This window comes from Protopterus annectens, chromosome 3.part0 (genome assembly GCF_019279795.1).
Source record: "Protopterus annectens isolate FY-2018-M chromosome 3.part0, PAN1.0, whole genome shotgun sequence".
In the NCBI taxonomy this organism is placed as follows: Eukaryota; Metazoa; Chordata; order Ceratodontiformes; family Protopteridae; genus Protopterus; species Protopterus annectens.
The window spans coordinates 1,906,796,005-1,906,820,299 of NC_056731.1; the positions used below are offsets into that span (position 1 = coordinate 1,906,796,005).

The following is a 24,295-nucleotide window of genomic DNA, read 5'->3' on the forward strand; positions in this document are numbered from 1 at the left end:
TTTCCAAAATCAAAAATTAACAATAAAATTGAGATAGATGAGCCTAAAATGGTATTTGGAGTGATAAATAATGATACCTCTCTCCAGGTCAAAATAGACATGATTATGGATTTTATATTTCCATAGAAGATAACACAAAAAGTATGTTTGGATGTTTTGGACATTTTGAATGAATGATTTGCTTTAAGGTTCATAATGATTGCATAATACATATTGTCATAAACTTTTTATGGAAAAGGGATGACAAACAGGATAGGTAAATTGGAGAGCTATTGCTCTATGTAACCCAGATTACCAATTCACTCCTGATGAAAGTTCTATAGGTTAGAATTAAAGAAGGTGTTACTAGGTATAATAGGTATATGATATCAGAAATGTATGGTGTAGCAAGAAAGTAAATTAAGGTACTATTATTGTTACTCAAACATAATATATGAGATACATCAAGACAAGAGAGGGTAGTTTTATGATACAGTGAAGGCTTTTGATAGCTTGTATCAATATACGAAGTATTATGACAATAGAGTTTTAGTTTCAATATGTGGAGAGTGATATGGGCAGTATATAGTAAGTCAACTGTGTCATTGTTAATAATTAATAATAATGTTAATAATAATTGCTGGATTGGCAACTGGCTCACAGATAGGACACAGAAGATCCAAATATGTTAAGCTACCTGCACAAATTGAGCAATCACCAATGGAGTCCCAAGGGTACAGTGTTGGGATCCAGTAGCACAGAGTGGGTGAAGGGGGTATAAAGTATTAGGAGGTATGATGAGGAACAGCAATTCCTGCATTCTTTATGTACTGGCATTTTTGTGAATGCCAGTACTGAAAGGCACCTCACAGCCTCCTGTATGCAAAGTGCTTGTTTTTTTTTTGGTTTTTTTTTGTTTTTTTTTTTTTTTATTAATATATATATTTTTTTTGCGCTTCAGTGGAAGAGCTGGGGTGGTGTGGATCTGTCTTTAATAAGCCATCCAGTCGCTAAAATGCAATTGGCTTAATACTGGAAGGTGCGTTTTTCCTTTTTCTTTATTTTTGTTCTCTTCAATGGAAGAACGTGGGGGGGCATGGATGATCTGATTTTGTTTTTCTTCATTGCTAGAGCTGGGAGGTATATATCTGATGGTAAGAAGCTGGGGGGCATGGATGATCTGACTTTTTTTTTCTTCATTGCTAGAGCTGGGAGGTATATATCTGATGGTAAGAAGCTGGGGGGGGCATGGATGATCTGACTTTTTTTCTTCATTGCTAGAGCTGGGAGGTATATATCTGATGGTAAGAAGTTGGTCATTATAATGTCATGATCAGCTTAATACAGTGAAGTGCTGAGAGCGGTGGGGCACTACTTTGAGAACTGGCACTGAGTGGGTGCTAGATGAGCCAGCTATGGCTCTGATGGGACCTGTCTTTTTTGGCATCTACTTCTCTGAAGTAAAAGCCAAAACCCAAAGGCTCTGGCTGACTAAATTTGCAGATGAGTGCTAGAATCAGTCATTGAATCCTCAGTTGACTTAGCCATCCTGCAAGAAGGTGTATGCCAAATTAATAATAGGTGCAAATATCATGTACTGAAACTAAATGCCAAAATATGCATTACTGTATCCTTTGAGAAGTCTTCTACCCCAGGGAACTACCACACTGAAAATATGCCCCTAAGAGTTGTTCATGATTTGAGAACTTATGTTGACAGTGACCTAACTTTTGATGAACATGTGTCCATTGTCATAAGAAAGTCCTTCTATATTGCACAGCTTATAAACAAAGCAATGCGTCTTAGTGTCATCATCCTCCTTTACTCAGTCCTCATTAAGCTAATCATTCAGTGTAATACCCCCTTTGGCATGTATCTCTCTAGACACATGAAGCAACTGGAATGCCTGGAAAGATACCTTACTAAGAGGATACCAGACCTAAGTATTACATCCTATATGGACTGATTCAAAGCCCTGTCAATATATTAGGTATCCTACAGGCTTCCAAGAGATAACCTATGTCTGACATACAAGGCATCCTCTGACCCATTACTGATGGATTTACTGCACATCAGCAAGTTCATTGGCATCATAAATACTCAATTTAGGGATCTAAACCTCTTTTGCAACATCAGCAGAACAGTTTGGAGGGACAGGTATATCTTTCAGAGGATACCACTGCTCTGGAACAGACTCCTAATCCACATAAAACAAAGCCCATCCTTGTCCATATTCAAGTGCAACTTGGATTTATGGAAAGTAATAAAAGATTTACCCTAGGACTGCCCCCTGTACTACTAATGGACAGAAGCAGCTCCTAAATGCCTTATCCCATGCATGGGTCCACTCAGATGATCTGTGATATGACTCCAGTTATTTTACTGGGGTAATATGCAAGTACTGACCATGGGATAGGTAAGACCAATCTAACACCAAATGGATAGGTTAACTCAAGTACCAAAAGGAAAATTGATAGGTTTAAAATGCCCCACAAGGGCATCTAGCCTAGTACTTATCTATAATCCTATAAAATACCTTATGAATCTATAAATATTTGGGATGGTACAAACATCAAAATGCAGAGAGGAGTTAGGGAATGATGCCCATTAAGTGACATTCTTTTTTTACCTAGTGATGAATGCTGTCATAAAGTACTTGGGAGTTAGATTTTAAGGGGACAATAGAAGTTGCTTAAGGAGGTGTAAAGTAATTGAATTTTAGTTTATGTAGATGGTTTAATGTTAGTTTTTATTTTGGAATAAACTGTTACTGCAATATTTATTTGAAGACATGAAAAGTGCTTAAAGAAAAGGGGAATTACAAGTCAATAGGGAAAATGTAAAAGTTATAGGACAGCCATTGAGGTACCAGGAAAAGAATTGTCTTTACTGGCATGAAAAGCTTTAGACCTTACTTTTGGTGGACCAAAAAGTGTTTAGAGTCAGTAGGAAGTTCTTATTTCGAAAATGAAGGACACAATGTGGTTTCTAAATTATCATTTAGGAAGGCAGTTTATTTATTAAATGAAATGATTATCTAATGTATTACATAGCTGGTATTTTTCTTTTGCCCAAAGAAAGGGGAAAAATATTATGAGTTCTCAATTAAATTTCATCAAACCCAGTAATAAACCTCTTCAAATGCTCAATATTCAACATCAGTTAATGCATGAGCATCTTTTATACTGTAATCGTTCCCTCATGAATGTAATCTAATTAACAAATGAATGTATAATTGTTCAAGCATATTATTTAATGTCTGCTCTTGTATATTACTGAATGTCCATTTAAAGTTTTTGCAGTATGTTTGAACTTTTCTAGTAGAGCCTGCTGAAAAGGGGGCTTTACTAAACCCAGTCAAACCTGGTAAAAAATGTAAAATAAATAAACCAAAATAAAATACAAGTATATGTTATAAAGCATTAAAGATAGGGGCACATATTTATTTAGGTATTCGTTTTTCTTTATGAGATATCAGTATTTTGGAATAGTAATGAAAAACTGCAATCCAAATTGTTGCTTGCTACAGATCCCCCACCATGCCCCTGGATTCCCACTCCTCTTTTCTTGATGTACTGGAAAATATTAGGGTTCAACCAAACACCCTAATAATGGGCAATTTCAACTACCCCACCATTAACTGGGAAAACTACTCATGTACCAACTCCTTCACTCAACGCTTTCTGGAATTCATAAACTCCAATGCCCTGGATCAACTTATCTACACCCCCACCAGGAGCAACAATATCCTAGATCTAGTCATTACCAACATGAGTGACTGGTGTTCCACACCTGAAGTCAACGCCTCATTGGTCCAATCTGACCATAAGCTAATTACCCTAGATATCCACATCCTGCCCACCCCCCACCCCCATTAAGGAAACCACGGTAAAGAATTTCTCCAAAGCCAGCTTCATGCTTCTTAAGACAGAAGTGGGAAACTTCATGACACCCATGCAGATGGACAATACAGTTATAACTACTGAATCCTACACAATTGCACTTTATAAGCACTTACACAAGTGCATGGATCGTGCTATCCCAAACAGAACCAAGATGCTATCCTCCAAAAAAAGGAAGCCAATCTGGTGGTCCCCTGCCATAAACAAACTGTACAACACAAGGAATAAACTGTTGCAAAAGAGAGTAAAATCCCATGAGTGGAGGAGCTCCCTGGTCAGCCTCAGTAAGAAGCTGCGATCACTAATAAAATCCTCCAAAGCTAGTTACGAAAAAAAATTGCCACTGATTCTAAAGACAACCACAAAGTATTCTATAGCTATGTCAAGAATTTCAATGGCAACACTCAGATCTGCTCTGAGTTACAGCACAATGGCACTAAATATACAGACCCAACCGATATTGCCAACATCCTGGCAGATAGGTTCAGTGCTAACTTTACCCCTCTCACCCCCTAAAGAGCCCATCTCTATACCGGAAGAATGCAAAGTTCCTGTAATCACAGCTGCACAGGTAAAAACCACACTCTCCAAAGCCAAGAACACAGCATACATGGGACCAGACAACATCCCAGGCTGCATTCTACATGCACTACAGAATGAACTGGCACCCCACCTAAGTACCATGTTCAATCATAGCCTCACCTCAGGCTTTGTGCCCGCTGAATGGTGCACAGAGACTGTTATCCCACTCCACAAGGAGGGAGCCACCACGGACCCCAGGAACTACCGCCCCATTAGCCTGATGAGCCTGGTCTGCAAGGCCATGGAACGTATCATCATGGAACTTATAAACAAAGGCATTGGGTAATCTCCAAACTCTGGACCCCACCCAGTTCGGGTTTGTAAAAGGCAAGATCATGTCTCCTAAACCTGATAGACTTCTTTGAAGCAGTCACCAAAGCCGTAGACGAGGGTAAGGTGGTTCACACAGCCTATCTAGAACTTGCCAAGGCTTTCGACACCATCCCCCACTCTGGAATTATAGACAAACTCACTAAACTAGGTATAAATCCCTATGTCACAAGATGGGTTGCCAACTGGCTCACTGACAGAAACCACACTGTGAAAGTAGCAGACTCCAAATTCGACTTCAGACCAGTGACAAGTGGAGTACCACAGGGTTCAGTCCTGGGTCCTCTCCTGTTTGGTATCTACTTCTCTGAAGTACAGGCTAACACAGAAGGTCTTTGGCTAACGAAGGTTCGCAGATGACTGCAAACTAGGAGCCATAATCGAAACTCCTAACGAATGTGGACATCCTACAAAATGGCCTCACTGAGACAGATGCTTGGTGTCAAAGCCATGGCCTCAAGCTCAATGCCAAAAAGTGCATTGTCATCCCCTTTGGTAAAAACTCTGTACCCATGAACTACAACATAGGCAGTAGTATACTTAACACCGAAAGTGTGATAAGAGACCTTGGGACACAGGTGGACAGTAGTCTCTCCTTTGATAATCACCTCGTCACAGTAGTCAGGAAATCCTTCTATGTGGCACACCTCATCACAAAAGGTTTCTCATCCAGAAAAAAAGAGGTCATTGTTCCCCTCTACTCATCACTCATTAGACCCATTATAGAGTACAACTCCCCTTTTGGTATGTACCTCACAAGACATCTACAACAACTGGACAGGCCACAGAAATACCTCACAAAGAGGATTAATGGCCTCAAACAGATGGTCTACGCAGACCATCTAAAAAAACTCCAGCTTTACTCCGTCGCATATCGCCTACTCAGAGGTGATCTCTGCCTAACATACAAAGCTATGTCAAACCCAGAGCTGTTGGACATGCTCCACTTAAAGAAGTCCTAATCCCTCCGAGCTATATGCTCTAGGGACCTAAACCTTGTCACCACAATAAACAGAACATGCTGGAGGGATAGATTCCTGTCCCAGAGACTTCCCATACTCTGGAATAAACTACCTATCTATATCAAACAAAGCTCCTCATTAGTACTCTTCAAGAAAAATCTTGATGATTGGATGGGAAATAGGAAATTCACCCTGGGGATCACTTCTCTGGCTCTGCTCGACAGTGGCACAGGAAAATAATTTTCTTGGGTGGCAAAAGCCAGGGTACCTTTTTGGCTGGGCTTGTATAGGCCCTAGGGCCGATAGCCTAGTACCTACCTATGACCCTATAAGAAAAGAAGGTAAGATTCAGTGGGGAACTAGAAATGAACAAATTTCAGAATAGGAAGTACCAGTGGGAAATTTGTATATGAAACCTGGTGGCTGATAGAAAATGGCAGTATGTACGTATTATGGAACTTTTTTCTTACGAAAATGGATATTGTCGAAATGGATATGGAGAGGTGTCCAAGAAAGACAGGGAATTATAAAGAGGAGACTTAAGCATGGTGAAATGCCAAAATGTTTAGCCTTTTTGTGGCAGCTAACCTTATTAAAAGTACCTGTTAAACAAAACATAGGGTATAAAACTTTGGCAGAACAAAGTGTCATAAGCAAGGATGCAACATAGAGGAAAACGGAAAACATGTTTTTTTTTTAATGTACAAGATTTCAAAATTTTAGGTTTATGTTAGACAAGGAATTTTAAATTGAGAAAATAAAATAGTGTCAATGGCTATTATAAGATTTTCAGACTATGGGATTCTGTGGGATACACTTGTTGAGAAAATTGATATTTTTCCCCTATTTAGTTCTTATGGTTAACAAGATGCCATGAAGTATTATATAAGAAGAAGTGTTGCTTGAGAGACGTTCTGTGTAAACTAAAATGTTGGTTATGGATAAAAGAGTGGTGGGGTAAATTATCTTTCATTGTTCTATTGTTTCTTTCATAATTATTTAAATTTAAAAGCTAGAGTGCTTTTAAATCAATGGATGTTATTTCTTGTTTAGAACTTTGTAATAAAGAAGCCCTAATCTTTAAGAAGTATCATGGGGCCATTTGCACCCACCAGCTCAGGCAAATATAGTGCATCAGTTTGAAATTTCATGAGTGATGGCACATTCAGGATTGCAAGTAATCAACAAATCTACTCCCCTGGGGTGGGAATGAAATCCCTAAGCCAAGATAAGCATCCCTTTTTATAGTTGTTCACAATATAATTGAAACTTTTATAAAAATGTTTAGTTTTCTGACTTCTCCTAAATATTTTATTTTCTCTCGCTACAAAGTTTGAAGCAGACCGACGAGCATTTATCATAACCATTAACTCCTTTGGCACCGAACTAAGTAAGGAAGACCGAGAGGAATTATATCCAACTTGTGGAAAACTTTACCCAGAAGGCTTGCGTTTACTGGCTAGTGCTGACAGCAATGAGCAAGTGAAAGCCACAGCAGAGTACTACGCTGTAAGTATAACATACCAAGTACTGGTCTGCATGTTAATTAATATGGATGCATGGCTGTCTTTTTCTTAGATCTGCAACTTTAGAATTCTAGGCTACCTTTATAAAAATAGCAAGCATGTTTTAATAGAGGACACATATCTATCAATTACTATGATTTAGGCATAGTACTATAATTTTGGCCTTCAAATTTAGTCTTGCTCCTCCTAGAATTTTGATGTTCCTCATAAAGTCAGGCCAGTTTATAGGTACGAACTTTATTAAAACATAAACTAAGCCTTTACAAAGATTCATTACAACTATATAATGTTGAATAAATAAATACCTTATATCATGAAAAATAAGAAAGTGCTCCACCTTCTGACACTCTACTATGATTTTTAGTGGTCAGTGGCTGAGAGGTATGGGAGGAAGTCAAGAAATACTGAACTAGCACCACGATATAACTGCACATCACAGAACTTACAGGTAGCAACTATAAGCACCTGAGTGTTTTCTTGACTACATTAAGTATAATTTCAGCTTTGCATCCCTGTAGGAAACATTCTAAACTTCTACAGTTTAAGCTCTATCACCCTTGTCACTAGTTAGAGTGACTCATGATTCCAGTCTAGTCACGCATGAAAATATATGCTGATTGTATAATGTAATTATTAGTAAATCTATATTAAATTCATATATTAGTACTAGGCTAACTGCCCTTGTGGGCCATTTTCAGCCTAGCCAATTACCCCATGTGAGAATCAAACCCTGCACCTTGTGTTTGTAAGGTAAACACCTTAACTATTATGCCAACATCCCACCCCCAAATGGCTATATAGTTAAACTATATAGAAGCACAGTGATACAATCAACACTTCTGTATGGCCCAAAAAAATGGGCACTGAAGGCATAGCAGCTGAGGAAGCTTGAGGTAAAGGACGTGAAGTGCCAGAGAGGGGGGTAATAGGATTCATATTGTGGGACAAATGAAGAAATGAGGACATCAGAGCAGAAGGCAAAGTAGCCCCACTTGCATTAGTAGTCACATATGCAGAAAAAGTAGAAGATTATTTGGTAAAGAAGATTTTGGAGAGACAAGAAGAAGGCAAGAGGAGACAAAGACATCCAGCCAAGAGATGAATGGATTGTGTGGGAGAAGATCTGCTACAGTCAGGCATAATAGCTGAAGAAGGTAGTAGAGTGGCTCTGAATCATGAGAGATGGAGGCAATTGACACAACATCCTGATCCCATTCAGAAATGGAAAAAAAGAGGGCTGGTGATGGGGATAATGAGAAGGTGTATGGCAATAGTGATTAGAAGCACAAATAGCTTTACGCTCGGCTGATGACTTACAAAGGCATAACAACATCAGATTTATGTACAAAGAATGTCTATAACTATACAGTAGTAACACCTAGTAGTTAAGGACCCGTTAAACTCTAAGCATTTCACTAGTAGACTCCTTAACCTTAAACTGGTAATAAGTACACGAGTTCATTGAAATTCGTGAAAACATATTCACATTTGACTTGAGACACAAATCACCTAGCACTGCTCAACGAAGCAACAAAATATGCAAAGTGCAAATAAACTGAATAAAAACATCATCAATGCTACACTACCCTAAAGAAGTAAGTAAGCAACACAAACAAATTGTAAATCAAAATTTAGTGGTAGGTTAAAGCTCCCTTCCACCCACACCCCTGCTACTTTATTACAATACCCAGAACACACAACAACAGGGATGGGAGGGTTGTCCCCCATCTTTGAAGTGCTGATTATCATTAAGTATGAGGTAGTAGGGTCTTTGTGCACTTGATGCTTGCACTAGTATCACTATGAGAGGCACGTTTTCATTAATAAACAGACATATATTGCACTTCACTGGACTTCATATCATAAAAACATTTCAAGTTTTGATGTCTTGCACATTAATTCATCCCATTTTAATGACACCATATTGTGAAGACACATCACATACCCTAGCTAAAAATATATTCTTTGTGTGAGAGGTTCTCCTGCATAGTGAAACTGTGCAGTAACAAATGCCAACACAAACACACACACATACACACACACTGTAACAACTTGTGTGTTTGCTACAGGCCTTTAAATGTGGGTGAAGTACATCTTATCTAGGATATTTGCCTGTAAATGTGCATGAAGTATCACTGTGTCTGTAAAGTTCTCACAATAATTTAGAAAGGCAACCTGACTGCATTATGTTGTTAATAAGAAAAACTGATTGCCAGTCAGTGGTGTATAAACGTCTGCAGTCAGAACAAAGAAAAAAAGGCAGGAAGTTTGTTCCTCAAGTAAAAGATCCATTGTGGGGTAGAACTCTTCTTATGATTCACCTTACCTAAAACTCAATGGTACAGTCAGGCCCTACTGTGGATGTGTCCTGAAGGAAGTTCAGGTGGAGAACCTTGTGGAGCTAAAAGAAAGGCCTTGCCAAACCCTGCACCCATGACCTTCATTTGATGACCTGCTGGAATTGAGCTTATGTGATGGTTACCTATATTAACAGTGAACTTGTATTTTAAGATACTGTAAACAATGTAAATATTTTGTAGAATTCAGAGAAAAGCCAAGTGAGGTAACATTTCATTTGATTCTTCAAATAAGCCTTTTTTTACATATTTATTTCTCCAGCATCTCTTAAAAGCTTACATTAGTGGAGAATGCAAGTAGTTTGGTCAAGGATCTGCCACTGTGCCGTTTCTTGCCACGTGTCTTCTGCCAAGCGCATGGACTGTTTGAGCTAAATTATTCAGAATGTTTTATATAAGCTAGATAAGTTATTTCTCCTGTTGCCTAGTGTTGTATCACTGACCTGACTTTTCTGCTGTGTTTTGTTTACTGATAACCATGTGGAAGTTATTAAAGGCTTTAGTGGAATCTTAGGTAGAGCCCAGTCAGAAGCTGGTACAGCTGCAGCAAAAATTACTGGCATTGGCCAGTGTAACTGTTACCCTCCAGAACTGTACCTACCATTAAAAACCTAATCAAAGAGGAGGGTATTGAGTTATATTTAGTAATATATGACAGTTATGCCATCAACAAAAAAATGGGAGAAGTCAGAATGGGCCACAGTTCTTTCTTCCCTGCTGACAAGCAAAGCTTTAAAACTTGTATGGACGTGAAGAGGATAGAGTATATTATGAAAACATAAATGGGAACAGTTAGCAAGGGATAGGATAACTTCCAAAGTGCAAGCAGTAGAATATTACAGCTGGATTTTGATGCTGGTCAGCTGTTAAGAGCCTAAATGTCTAACTTAAAACATATTTATAAAGCTATGGCTATATCCTTATAACAGCAATAAAATGTACAAAAGTTAGAAATTCTAGCAGTGCATTTTTTAATGAAAGCTTTACTTAGTAATATGAGAAAGTTGATTTTGCGAAGTGATCACAGGGCCTCTGACATACCATTTAACTCTGAATTATCTGTTTCTAAATTTAAAATTAAAGTAAGAAATGTGTAATTTTTCTGAATTATCTTGTTTCAGATTTGAAGGGTGGAGGACACATAGCCAGATTCTGTTCCACCAATACTGAAAATACCTGTATTAAAAATTAAAGCCAAATATGCATTTTACAAATGACACATTTCCTATGGATTGTGATAAGACTGAAGCCAGGATTAAGCCAGGATTATGCTACTGTGTGGCAATCAAGCTAGTAAGGTGTACTCTGTTTTTGGAAGGGAGAGTATTTCAGGCTTTACTGGATCCTGGAATCACGGTTATACTTGCAAAAGATCCCTATGTATGTAAATGAGTAAATATCACATTTCTGAATTGCACTTCATCAATGAGCAAAACATTGAAGTTAAAAGATTGATCAGCAACTGGTCAAATCTCCAGGACAGGCTTTAATATTGGCTGTTGGGGGAAAGTCTTACATTTGCTTGTATTTGCCTCCCAGATGTACTATACCATAGATTCAGAAGAAAAATAAGTCAGAGGCACTGCTTTTAATCCAGTGGGCTCGAGCAATCAAGCTCAATATTTTGTACCTTGATCAATCAAACTTCAACTATCTGAATGAAAACAATGTAAACTTAAGTTTAATGATAAAAGGTAGAAATGGTATATGTTTATGAACATAAAAAGGAAGACCACCTCACACACAAAACAAATTTGATCAGTTCTAAGAAAATATTTGCATCCTGACTTCATTCATGATGTTATAACGGGAAGTGACTTTCCCCATTTTAAGACTCTGTGAAATATATGGGAGGAGAGAACATCCATAGGCACAATGTGGCAGGCCAAGACACCTAGTGAGAAAGAGAGAAAACAAAACCTTGATGCACCCACCCACTATAGGAAAGGGAACAAAATGAATTTTGTAAATAAGCAGATCCAGAATCAAAAGGGAATGACAGTAGAAGCTATAAAAAGGGACTAGAATTTGTTTTTGATTAGATGGTAAGGGGATTGTGTGTGTTACTAGAAACTTGCCCCAGTAACAGATTAGCAAAAATCAAATAACACAAGAGATGTCAACACAGAAACTGAAGATAAACTGGTAGAAAACTCTGAAGTAAAAATCAGTATAAGGCAAATGACTGCACAGAAATTTATAACATATTTGTATAGAAGCAGAGATGATAGAACTGGAAGAAAACAGAGAATTTAGTGAGGACAATAGGAGCAAAGAAATAGCAGTGTGTAGTAAAATGAGACATACTACTTCTAAACCCATTTCTGTCTAAGGGGAACAGAATGTTAAAAGGAACTGTCAAAGGGGGGTCTTGAGATAGTAATAAAATTAAAACAAATGGAAATTTTTGTATAGAACTACATGGTGCAGACAAAGACGTACATGAAGCTTCAGTGTCATTTTTTTCCAGGAGGAAGAGAGGAATCTGTACCTTCCACCAACTTCAAGACAAGCTAGTAAAGAAAGTAACCCTGAATTTGTAGACTTGCAGATAATCACTATACGCTTTAAAAAAGCATAAAAGAAAAATTATACATTAAGCAGATCAAGACAGAATGCAGCTAATGTTGTATCAGAAGATGGTGAACAAGATATTTTCCTTCTTACCCCTATTTTGAGTTAAAAGATTACTTCTCATACATAGTAAGTAAAGATAGGGTAGAAATACTACATCAGTAATGACATTAGTACAGCGGTATCAAACTCCTATCACACTGCATAAATGTTCTGGAGAGGGGGGATTGATAAATATGCAGAGCAGTTCATATTCAGATCAGGATGCAGAACAACTGACCCAATATTTTCAGTAAGATTATAGTTGAGAAGAAGCTTGAGATGAGGAAAGACTCCAACTGGGCATTCCTAGACTTGGAGAAAGTAAATGATAAGGTCCCAAGAAAGATGATATGGGCAGACCTGTAATGGCTTGAAGTCCCAGAAACATTGGTAGAATCAGTGCTGACTATGTACAAGGACCCACTGACACAAATGCAATTGGTGTTTGGAGTCACAGATGGGTTCCAGTGGGAGTGTGAGTGTGCATCAGGGTTCAGCTCTGAACCCACTGCTGTTTATACTGGTGATGGATGACATTAATGAGCAGGCTGGCAGGACAGTTCAACAAAAATTCTGCATACAGTCAATGTGGCATTACAGGCAAATTCTGAACAAGAAGTTCAACAAAGGATAGAAGAATGGAATGCAAAACTGAAGGTACACAGGATGAAACTGAGTACAGACAAGACAGCTGTAATGGCAACAAATGGACATCAGAAGAAGCTGAGAACTGAGATAGAAGAGAAAGAGTGGAACAAATTAACAGCTGAAGGTACCTTGGATGGGTGGTTGAGGAGAAGAGAAATCTAAATGAGGAGGTCAAACCAAGAATTAGATGGGCTACAGTCAATTGGCACAGTGTCAGGGCAGAATGTCAAAGAAGCTGAAAAGTAAGATGTGCTAAAAATGTACAAAACAATGGTGCAAACAGTACTACTGTATGGTACAGAAACCCTGGCACTGAAGGCAGAGCAGGTGAAGAAGCTAGAAATGATGGGATGAATTGCCTGAGATGGGTGATGGAATGCTCTTGAGACAAAGAACTGAGAACATCAGCGTAGAAGCCCAAGTAACTCTAAGAACAGAGTATGATGGTTCGGGCACATGTGCAGGAAAGCAGAAGACTACCTGGTAAAGAAGACTTAGAGCAGAGTGGAAGAAGGGGAAGGAAGGGTGTCCAGTAAATTGATGGATGGATTGTGTGAAAGAAGACATATGACAGATAGACATGACTGTCGAAAAAGGTAGGAGAGTGGCACTGAATCAAGAGAGATGGAGACATCTGGCACAACACCCCAACACCATGTAGAAAATGGAAAAATGGGATTGATGATGATGATTGTAACAATTGACAGGACTACAGAATACTCAAATGGACTGGAAATAACCTGAAGAAACTGGAATGAGGCTGGAATTAATGTCTTTATCTTTTAATTACCCAGAACTGTGCTGAACAGATGCAAGTCTCTTCTTTATGTGCCAAATCTTCTTGGACCTTTCAGAATAAAAGTCTGCATACACTGCAGTTCAGCTAAGAATGTTTTATTATGTACAGTGAAGCTAGATACCAATAATATCCAAATCAAATGTTATGAATACCAAAAACAGTGCTAATAAACTGAATTATAATGCCCATAGCTTCTTCACTCATTGTACTGTCCACAAATTCTGTACAGAGAAAATTTTACTGTCCACAAATTCTGTACAGAGAAAATTTTACTGTCTCCAATAAGAGTGATGATAAACTAAAATAGACTGAGTTTGCATGTCCATAGTTTCTGCAATCATTATATTTAGAATTATTCATTACTTCTCGAATAACATAATTAATATTCTGGAATGCTGGATATTTGACCTGATTTCTTTGCTCAGTCTCATGTGTCTGTACCAAACATCTGAGGACTGCACTGCAATGACTTTGTATCAGTCTGAATGAACTGACTCACTTCTGTGTCTGAAGTATATCTCCTAATAATACCAAAACCCCGTAACTTTCCTAAAAGTTCTACGCACCTTTTTTCAACCTTGGTTCCAAGCCTGTTTGTACTTATTGTATTGCACATTATGTTAGCATATGTTATTCTTATCAGTATTCTTGACTGAAGGTTACTGAAACATTCCTTTCTATTGAATAATAAGGCTGCAGTTCTAGGCTTATGCAAAGAGAATAAATGAAGCCTAATCTTACAGTGATAATGATGATGATTGTCATCATGAGTAATGATGTAACCCAAAGTTGTGTCTAAGGAGGTCATTTCAGGATGGAAAAAACAAAGGCAAGAGTGTTAGCCAGATTTTATTAGCAGGTATATTGAAATAAATAGAACATTTCTGTACTCCTTGTTAAGAATTTTAGAAAACTGTTATGCATCATGTGCTTAACAGCCTACTGATTCCAGCACCTGTTATATAAGTGCCATTTAAGTGCATTGCTATGAACACTGTGGGGCCACTAGTGAAATCTTGCAACCAGTACCAGTACATACCAGTAATAATGGGCTATGCTACAAAATTTCTGGATGTTGAACCATTATGCAAGGTTAATTTTAAGGCTGTTGCCAGGGAAGTGGTATTATTTTTTCTCTACTTTGGGTATCCCTAAAGAGACACTTGCTGAGTAAGGCGTGCCCTTTATGTCAGGGGTATTATATCAACTTGTCAATGATTTAATGATAAGCTGTTAAAAATGTTTAATAACCATCCACAGACTGATGGTTTAGTAGAGAGGTTCAATATAACACTGAAATGCATGCAAAGCAAAGCAGTTGACACAGATAGCATCATTAGAAGCAGTAGTTACCCTGCTTGCTGGACATGATAAGAGAAGGCACAATTTAAAAGTATTATAGAACATTATATTAATTTACAGAATAGACTAAATCTGGTGATGCCCATAGAAAAGGAGCACATACAGGCAGTGCACAAGGTACAGCAATGAGTTTACAATAAAAATACCAAACTTAGAGAATTTAACCCAGGAAATCAGGTATTAGTGCAAGTGTCAAGGGCCATTTGTAGAGATTGAAGGAATAAATACACTCTTCGCCCTCTCTGTTTTCTCACAGGAACACCACCTGTGAGAATTCTAGCTGCTCTTCTTTCATGAATTTCAGAGTATTGTCCTATACAAATGTCATAATAAATGTCACAATAAGCAAGTATCAGATCATTAATTCTTCCTGTACAGTTTCCATCGTTCCTGTGAACAACATAAGATCTTCATCCCTGTATTTGACCAGCTACTTTAGCTACAGGCTGCAAACTTTCCCATGACTTTTACATTTGTATGTTAGCTTCAACTAATAAATATCTAATGTCCTGCAGTCTTTATCATAGGATCATAGAAGATTACAAGGCTATTGACCCAGAGGTCATTTTAAGCCTAGCTGTTTCAATCCAATGTAAAAGCTGTAGAGGTACTAGTCAATACCAAGCACTGCATTTAGTGATGACTGCCCATGTCCAGGAGGGTTGTGGGCACTATCCCCAGTAAGAACTTATGGTGCCCCATCCACTCATCCAAGTTCCTCTTAAAAAGTGTCATAGTGGTGCTCTATTTCACATGAATTGGTAGCCTGTTCCAAAGATATGGCAGCCGCTGGGAGATAAATCTGCCCCTCCCAAATGTCCTATTTAAGTCATAGGCCATATTTAAGTCCCTGGAATGGGTGGCCCTAGACCCGTTTGATTTATGGATATGCAGTAAGTTCGTTAGATTTGGGTATTGGGTTGCTCTATAGGCCAGGCATTAGTCTCCCATAAGAAGTCTATACCATATGGAGTATTGTGACAGGGATTTTAGTCAGTCTGTGTATTTGTTAGAAACCTCTGAGGTCTCTCTAATTGCTCTAGGTGCTTAGAACGGTACATACCGAATGGGGTATTATACTCAATTATGGGCCAGATAAGTGCTGATTATAGGGGGTTAGAAATTTTGCTCTCAAGGTGATTCCTTTACTAATCAAGTGAGCTATGTAGAAAGCTTTCCTTACAATGGTAGACACATGGGGGTCGAAGTTAAGGTCAAGGTCAGCCTGTGATCCCAGGTCCCTTACCACTCACGGGTACTTAGGGTATAGTTATCGATTTGATAGTGTGAAGAGATATTGTTTGTGCTGAAGGAAATGATGATGCATTTTTTAGCATTCAGTTCGAGACCATGACCAATATACCAGTCACTGGTCTGTGTGAGACCATCCTGGAGTATACTGACATCACTTGGAGATTCAATGATTGCACCCAGTTTGCAGTCATCTGCAAACTTGGTCAGCCACAACCCTTTATTTTTGAACTGAATTTCTGAGAAGTATATACCAAACAGTAGGGGGCCCAGCACTGACCCCTGTGGTGCCCCACTGGTAACAAGTATGCTGGTTGATGTGGAGTTACCCACTTTGATGGTGTATGCCCAGTCTGTGAGTCAGTTGGCAACCCATCTTACAACAATGGGTTTAACATTCAGTTTGCTAAGTTTATTGGTAATGCCTGAATGTAGGATTGGGCAGAAAGCCTTTGCCAAGTCCAGGTGTGCTGTGTGCACAGATTTGCCCTCATCAGTGGCCTTGGCCACCATTTCAAAGAAATCCACCAGATTTAATATGCAGGATCTCCCCCCTCACAAAGCCAAATTGGGTAGTAACCAGGGTTTGGAGGTCACCTATATCTTCATTCATGAGGTCGATAATGATACATTCACTGGCCTTACAGATGAGGCTGGTCAGGCTTATGGGTCTGTAATTTCCCAGGTCTGTGCTAAGCCACCTTTATGGAGGGAAATAACTGTAGCTGTTCTCCATTCCGCAGGAACAAAGTCTGTGGTTAGGCTATGACTGAAAAGGGTACTTAGTGGTGATGTTAGTTCATGTTTTGATGTTCATATTCTTTGCCTTGGACAGGGCTTTGAGGACATGCTCTTCAGATATGTAAGGTGGGAGGGTTTGTTTTAAGTTAGGACGGGATGGGGAGTGAAATTTTCACCAAACCTATCCACTAGCAGGTTCACTATCTCTGTGGTGTCAGTGTGTGCCTGATACCATTTGCCAACAGTTCTGCACATGCTTGGGTGCTACCCTTTAGGTTATGTACATAGCTATAAAAGGCTTTATGGTTATCCTTTGCAGTACTTTCTAGGTTTCTCTCAAAGGAGCTCTTGGAGGATTTGACAAGTTGTCTTATTTGCCTGTTAAGTGAACCTTAACACAGGAATAAACCAAACCAGCATTGAGAAATTCACACAGATAAGAGAGAGCTAAAGGAACATCCACAGAAAGTGGATCCATGTTACAAGAAAGACACCAAACAGAAAACCTCATCCATTTGGATAAGTAGGATTTCCTAGTATTTGGTTTCCTGGCCTCCTGCAGGACCCTAAGCATGCCCTCAGAAAAAAAGTGTCTGCGTGGAATCAAAATAATATCACCCACAGTGTCAGCTGAAGAGTGGATAGGTGGGGATGGATGAGAGATCCCTTATCTTGTGAGAGTAGGTCCACCCTGTGAGATAACTTGTGATGATTGCCCTTGGCTAAATGCAGAGGAAAAGGGAACCAATGCTGTCTCAGCCAAAAGGGTGTCATCAACAAGATTTTGTTTAATTTTGAACAGGACTTTTGGAATGAGGGTAAGGGGAGGGAAAGCATAAAGACACATCCCCTTCCAAGAAAAAGATAAGGCATCCACCTTCCTAACCAGAGAACCTGGGACTTTGGAATAAGTTGTCTCTTTAGAGGGGAGTGGAAAAGATCTACTTGAGGAGTACTGAACTGGTGGACAGTATCCAGAAACACATCCCTGTGAAGTATCTATTTGTGGGATTGAGTTAAGGACCTGTTCAGAGTGTCTGCCACAATATTTTTCCCCGAGGGAATGGAAACAGCCTGAAGAGACACATGATACTGGATAGCACATTCCCACACTGGGAGTGCCAACTGACAAAGAAGATAAGATTTTGTCCTTTGATCCTTTGATAAGATTTTGTCCTCCTGCTTGTTTACATACAGCATCACTATGTTATGGTCTGGAAACACCTTGAGAGATCCCAGGGAGAAGAGAGGATGAAAAGCCTGAAGAGCCAGAAGAGCTCTCATCTCTTTGACACTGATGTGCTCTTTCTGTAGATAAAGCAACCACACCCTCTGCACATTTTGGGAGTCAAAAGCTGCCCACCATCCCACATCTGAAGCATCTGTAAACAGCACCAAGAGAGAAGAGGGAGATGAAAAGGGAGCTCAAGTTAGAGACAACTGCTGAATCCACCACCGAAGTTCGTTTTTGCGTAGAAGAGGAACTACATGTGCATGTTCAAGCCAATCTGACTTCAGAAACCACTAAAACTTTCTCACGTCGAGTTTGGCCAGAGTGAGCATAGGAATGGTGGAAACCATGAATCCCAGAGCTCTCAGAAACTCCCTGGCTGTTATAGCAGCCAGAAGAAGAGTTTGAAAGAAGTAAAAAAAGAACTTATGTACCTACCATAATGTTTCATCTGTGTTGTCCATTTTCATTCTTCCTCAACTGTTGGTTTCAGATCCGATCCTAGGATTCAACTTGGCCTTTACAAAAGCTTGTGACTACCAAAAACTCTCAAGCCCTTCCCCTATCCATTGCACCAACCCCTAACATACATCAGATCTTGTCTGATGTCTTACATAAAATAGAATCAATACAACTTTCTTGACAAAAAGGTCACATCTGGAGCTCAATATTATGGACAGTGCTCTTCTTAAAGTGTCTTGTTCTTCCAGAAGTCAATAAAGGCAAAGTATGGGGGTTAGTGAGTTGGAAGTTGAAGAATGAAAATGGACAACACAGATGGAATGTTATGGTAGGTACACAACTTTTTAATCAGATTTTGTCAATTTTCATTCTATCCTCAACTGTTGGGACAGAGTCCCCAGCTAAAATTCCCAAGTGGACTCCAAGGAAGGATATTCCTGAGCACAGTCGAGCCAAAAGCTGCTTTTCCCCTCAAGCTGAGATCCAATTTGTAATGAATAATAAAGGTATGAGGGTTGGACCAAGTTGCAGCCACACACATGTTGTCCATGGAAGCACCAGAGAGAAATACTGAAGATGTAACCATGGACCTAGTTGAATGGGCTCTTAGAAGTCTTGGTAAGGATAGACCTATTTTGCTGTAAATGAATGATATGCAATCTGTCAGCCATCTGGCTAAAGTCACCTTTGCAACTGATTTGCCCAATTTAGAATCTGCAAAGGATACAAACAATTGGTCTTTCTTATTTGTTTTGTTCTATGTAAGTAAAAATTTAATTGTCTGCGAACATCCAACAGATGTAATTTATTTGCCTTTGTTTGCAAATTTCAGAAAGAAAACTGTCAAACAAATAGATCGATTGATAGTGGATTCTGACACCACCTTAGGAAGGAATGATGTATTGGTACATAAAGTGACTATGTCCTTATGAAAGATCAAGTACGGATGTTTAGATAATAATGCCTGAAGTTCTGAAATATTAGCAGAGGTAATGGCCACTAGAAAGACAGTTTTCCAGGTCAGAAACTTAAGAGTGTATTTTGCTGCTGGTTCAAAGAATAAGTCAAGGCTTGCAGTACCAGGTTCAAATCCCATGGTGAAGTGTGATCTTTATATGGGGGGGGGGGGGCGTCTCAGAAGAACTGTGCCTCTCATAAAAGATTTACAAAGTTTAGACGAAGCTAGAGAAGAATTCTCAAATCCAGTATGAAAGTTAGAGACTGCTGCTAAATGAAATTTACTCATTGAGGAAAGAAAAGTTGTGTAAAATCTTACCATAACCATAGATGTCCTTCTCTTCCATCCTAAAAGCATTTCTGTCTTTGCTAATTTCTTTCCAGCATTTCCATTACTTTGTCTTGATTTTCAGGTATCAGTAATATAGCAAATGGAAGTAATTTGCTTTTCAAACTTTTGCTTTTCAGTAAGTGAGTAGGGGAGAAACTGAGCCCCTTAAATGGAGGATTCCAAAATGAGGAGATGACAATCCTCAGATCTATAGCTACAGCTATTTCTCATGAGATGTTTCACTGTTTGGATAATTCTCATCACCTGTCCATTCGACTGTGGACGCTTTGGACTAGACATCATGTTACTGAATTCCTGTTTATGCACCACATGCTGAATTCCTGACTTTTGTCGCATGGACCATGTCATATAAGGCAACAGCAGGTGTGCCCTTTCTTAAGATAATAGACATTCATACACTAATTACACTTTCATTTCTTCTGTCTGTCAATTTGATTATTTCAAAGTACTTAGAATAATAATCAACATATGCAAGATAAGAGACTTCTTTAAACTCAATCAAATTTGTGTCCACATAACTCCACTGCCAGATGACCATGGAGTATATCAGTTGATATATCATCTTAAAGGTTCATAGGTGCTTACTAGGCTATTGGTCTGTGAGGATCTTTAGAAGCCTATCTTTACATTCTCATGAAATGTTTAGCCCTTATACTTTAAGTATGAATAACCCAGAGACCAGCAGAACATTTTTATATGCTGACCCTATACATGTGGGACAGGGGCACTAAACAAGAGGTGAATTTGCTGTTGCCCATCCATCCATGCTGACTTTTTTTTTAATAGTTTAAGAGAAGTACTTAGTTTTATCTGGAGAGGAAGGCAATTCCAAAGAAGTATTATATTTGATACATATTTTCTCTCCAATGTGTACTATTTATGTTGCAAAAGAGATTTAGATTTCTTAAGTAGCTGCGTATGTCCCATTGGTCTTGCAAATGTGGAATAGGTCTGACAGGATAGGGCCTGTTAAGGCAGAGGCAGCCTCTCTGTAGCCTGTATAGCACTGAGAAGAGGGACAAGGCTTTGAAACAATCCACACAGTTATGATTTAGGCCCTTAAATTCCTTAGTAAGAAAGTGATGTGGGCATTTAAGTTGTGACAGATGTTTGTACAGGTACATACCAATGGGAGCATTATACTCTGTGGTCGATAAAAAGGAGTGCAGAAAGTATAGCTGTGCATAGTCTTGCCATAACCTCAGAAGTATTTCTCTTCTATGTTGCAGTATTCTTAACATGTGGGAGATCCTCCTCCCCAAGCAAACTGATGTCCGGCTAGCATACAACAGCTTTTAGCTACTACAAGCACATAGGATGGCACACATATGGCTTGTCGAACATCATCCATAAAAAGGACATCTGCACGTACAATACTCAAAACTGAAATGCCCCAGGATGAACACCAGTGTAAGGAAAAAGGAAAATAATCTGCCATCCAAGGAAAAGAACAAGTTAGAGGGGGAAGGAGGGAGGGATAGAATGCTGCAACATAGAAAAGAAGGGCATCTAAGATTATGGTAAGATTTTACACAACTATTCTATGTCTTTCTATTCTAATGTTGCAGTATTATTAACATGTGGGAGAGTACCAAAGCTTAGGAAGAAACTTGGGAGGAAGAACAAACAGAGAAAAACTTTCTACAAAAGCCATGACAAATGGCTCTAGCAAAACCAGACCTGGATTTAGAAACACTATCCAGCTTGTAATGCTTGGTGAATGTATGAACAGAAAATCAAGTGGCAGCCTTCAAAATGATGTTAGTATCCAAACCCTTAAAGAAAGAACCAGAGAAAGTGACAGACTTAGTGGACTGTGCCTTAACAGGAACAGGGAGACTCTCACCATGAAACACATAACAAAACAAAATAGCCTTAGCAATCCAAGAGGAAATAGTCTGCTTGGAAGCAGGCAAGCCCAGAGCTCTGGGATGAAAAGAAATAAAAAGCTGCTCAGATTTCCTGATAGCATTAGTCTTATCCAAATAAAATCTGAGTTGTCTATGCACATCCAAGGTGTGTGTCCTCTCACTGGATGATTGTGGAGAAGGAGAAAAAGTGGGAAACTGAATAGATTAAGAGACAACTCATTCACCACCTTGGACATAAAAGAAGGACTAGTACACAATGAGACCATATCCTTATGAAAAACAAGAAAAGGTGGAGACGCCATTAAAACTTGAATCTCAGAGAACCTCCTACCAGAGGTTAAGGCTAGTAAAAGAATAGTTTTCCAGAAGCTGCAGCTGCAAGTTCAGAAGAGGCCACACTTAGATTATCTAAAACATAATTCAAATCCCAAGGAGGAGGAACTAGTTTTCTGAAATGATTAATGTGAAGGACACCTTTCAGAAAATGTTTTATTTCCAGTCTAGAAGCTAAAGGGGGATCAATGGCAAGCAAGCATAAATGGCTGACAAGTGAACTTTCACTGAGGAATAAGCCAAATCACTCTTAAGTAACTCATATAAGTAAGAAAGAACAACTGGGATATCCACCAACAGTGGTTCCAGATTATGTGAAAGACACCAAGTAGAAAATGTCTTCCATTTAGATAAGTAAGATCTAGTATTCGGTTTTCTGGCCTCCTACAGTACCCTAAGCATGTCCTCTTTAAAAAGGTGTGTGAAAGGAATCAAAAGTTTATCACCCACAGAGTTAGTTGTAAAGCTGACAGATGTGGATGAAGCAGAGATGCCTTGCCCTGTGTGAGAAGGTTCATCCTGTGAGGTAACTTATGATGATAACCTTTGGCTAAATACTGTCTTGGCCAAAAGGGAGTTACTAGCAAGATTTTTGGTTTGTCCTTCTGAATCTTCAGCAGAAATTTTTGAATTAGAGGAAAGGGGGGAATGCATAAAGAAACATCCCCTTCCATGTGAAAGATAGGGCATCCACCTTCCAAACCAGAGGATCTGGGACTCTGGCACAAAAAACAGGAAGTTGTCCTTTCAGAGCGGAGGCAAAAGGATCCACTAGAGGAGTACCTCACCAATGGATCAACTCCAGAAACACATCCCAGTGAAGTATCCTTTCATGAGATTGACTCACTGACCTGCTTAGAGTGTCTGCCACAAAATTTTGAATGGATAAAATGTAAACTGCTTGAAGAGCCACCTTGTACTGAACTGCCCAGTTCCATCCCATCAGAGCCAATCTGCAAAGAAGATATGACTTTATCCTACCCTGCTTGTTTACATACCAGAGGACTGTGGTGTTGTCCATAAACACTTTCAGAGGTCCTGGATGAAACAGAGGATGGAAAGCCTATAGAACTAGAATAAGGGCTCCAAAAGAAGAAACAAAAGCATTCAAAATTGTTGTCAATACAGGTGGCACAGCAGAAGGAGAAGGAGATTCCATTTGTAAAAGGTCATAATATTTGTTTGCACCTCAGACACCTGAAAGCAGTCCTATCTCAAGAATTCTCTCATCTTGTTAATAGTTTCCCCAAAAGATATTTCTTCCACTGGAGAATCTGACCATTGGATTCTTCCTAAGGGGAAGCATATTCTAAAGGAGATGCAATTTGAGTTGAATATGTCAAGGAATCCTCATCAGATGATGACACACCCTCTAAAACTCCTTTTCTGTAACCCTCCTAACAGGAGAAGAAGTAAAGGAGGGAGCAGAAACAGCAGAAGGAGGCTTAACAGCCACTAAAGTCTTAATCAATCCCTGTGGAAAAGTATCCCAATCTGACTGAGGAGATTTAGGGGCCAGAAGATGCTTTGTTTTTTCTTAACATGCACCTCTTCTTGATGGCAAGTGGAAGAACCTGACATATTCCTTCCTTCGATGACCAACACCGGGACCTGTTCCCTAACAAGAATCTGAGGTATGTCTCTCGACCGTTCTGACACTATAAACCATGGTTTCCCTTGACCGTCCAATACAGATGTTTGCACTGCCTCTGAGGACATGCCTAGGTCACATTCTTTAATGGCCTCCGAAGTGGTACCCACCAGAGAACCAGACCCAGACTTCAAATGTACCTCCGGGTCTTCATTAACCTCAAGGGATACTTCAGCGGAAAGAAGCACAGCAGAAAAAGATTCAGGCCTAGGCTTACTGACCTTGCTCTTCAAAGATGGCTTGGCCGAAGGACCCACAAAGCCCTCCATAACATCCTTCCCTAAGAAACTGTGATCCTGAGAAGGGGAAAGAAAGGATTTTTTTTAATTTATTGTGCTTTAGAAAAGTGCTTAAATGGGAAAGGTCCAGAATGGGTCTTCAAA

General features: G+C 39.2%; 1 protein-coding gene across 1 annotated transcript in view; it reads left to right on the forward strand.

Annotated features, from left to right (window-relative positions):
* Positions 1-24,295, forward strand: part of ATP6V0D2 (ATPase H+ transporting V0 subunit d2) — a 358,513-nt gene that overhangs the window by 320,867 nt on the left and 13,351 nt on the right. The window contains exon 6 of the mRNA XM_044065990.1: positions 7,088-7,264. Coding sequence (XP_043921925.1) covers positions 7,088-7,264 — 177 coding nt within the window. The remainder of the gene's footprint in view (positions 1-7,087; positions 7,265-24,295) is intronic.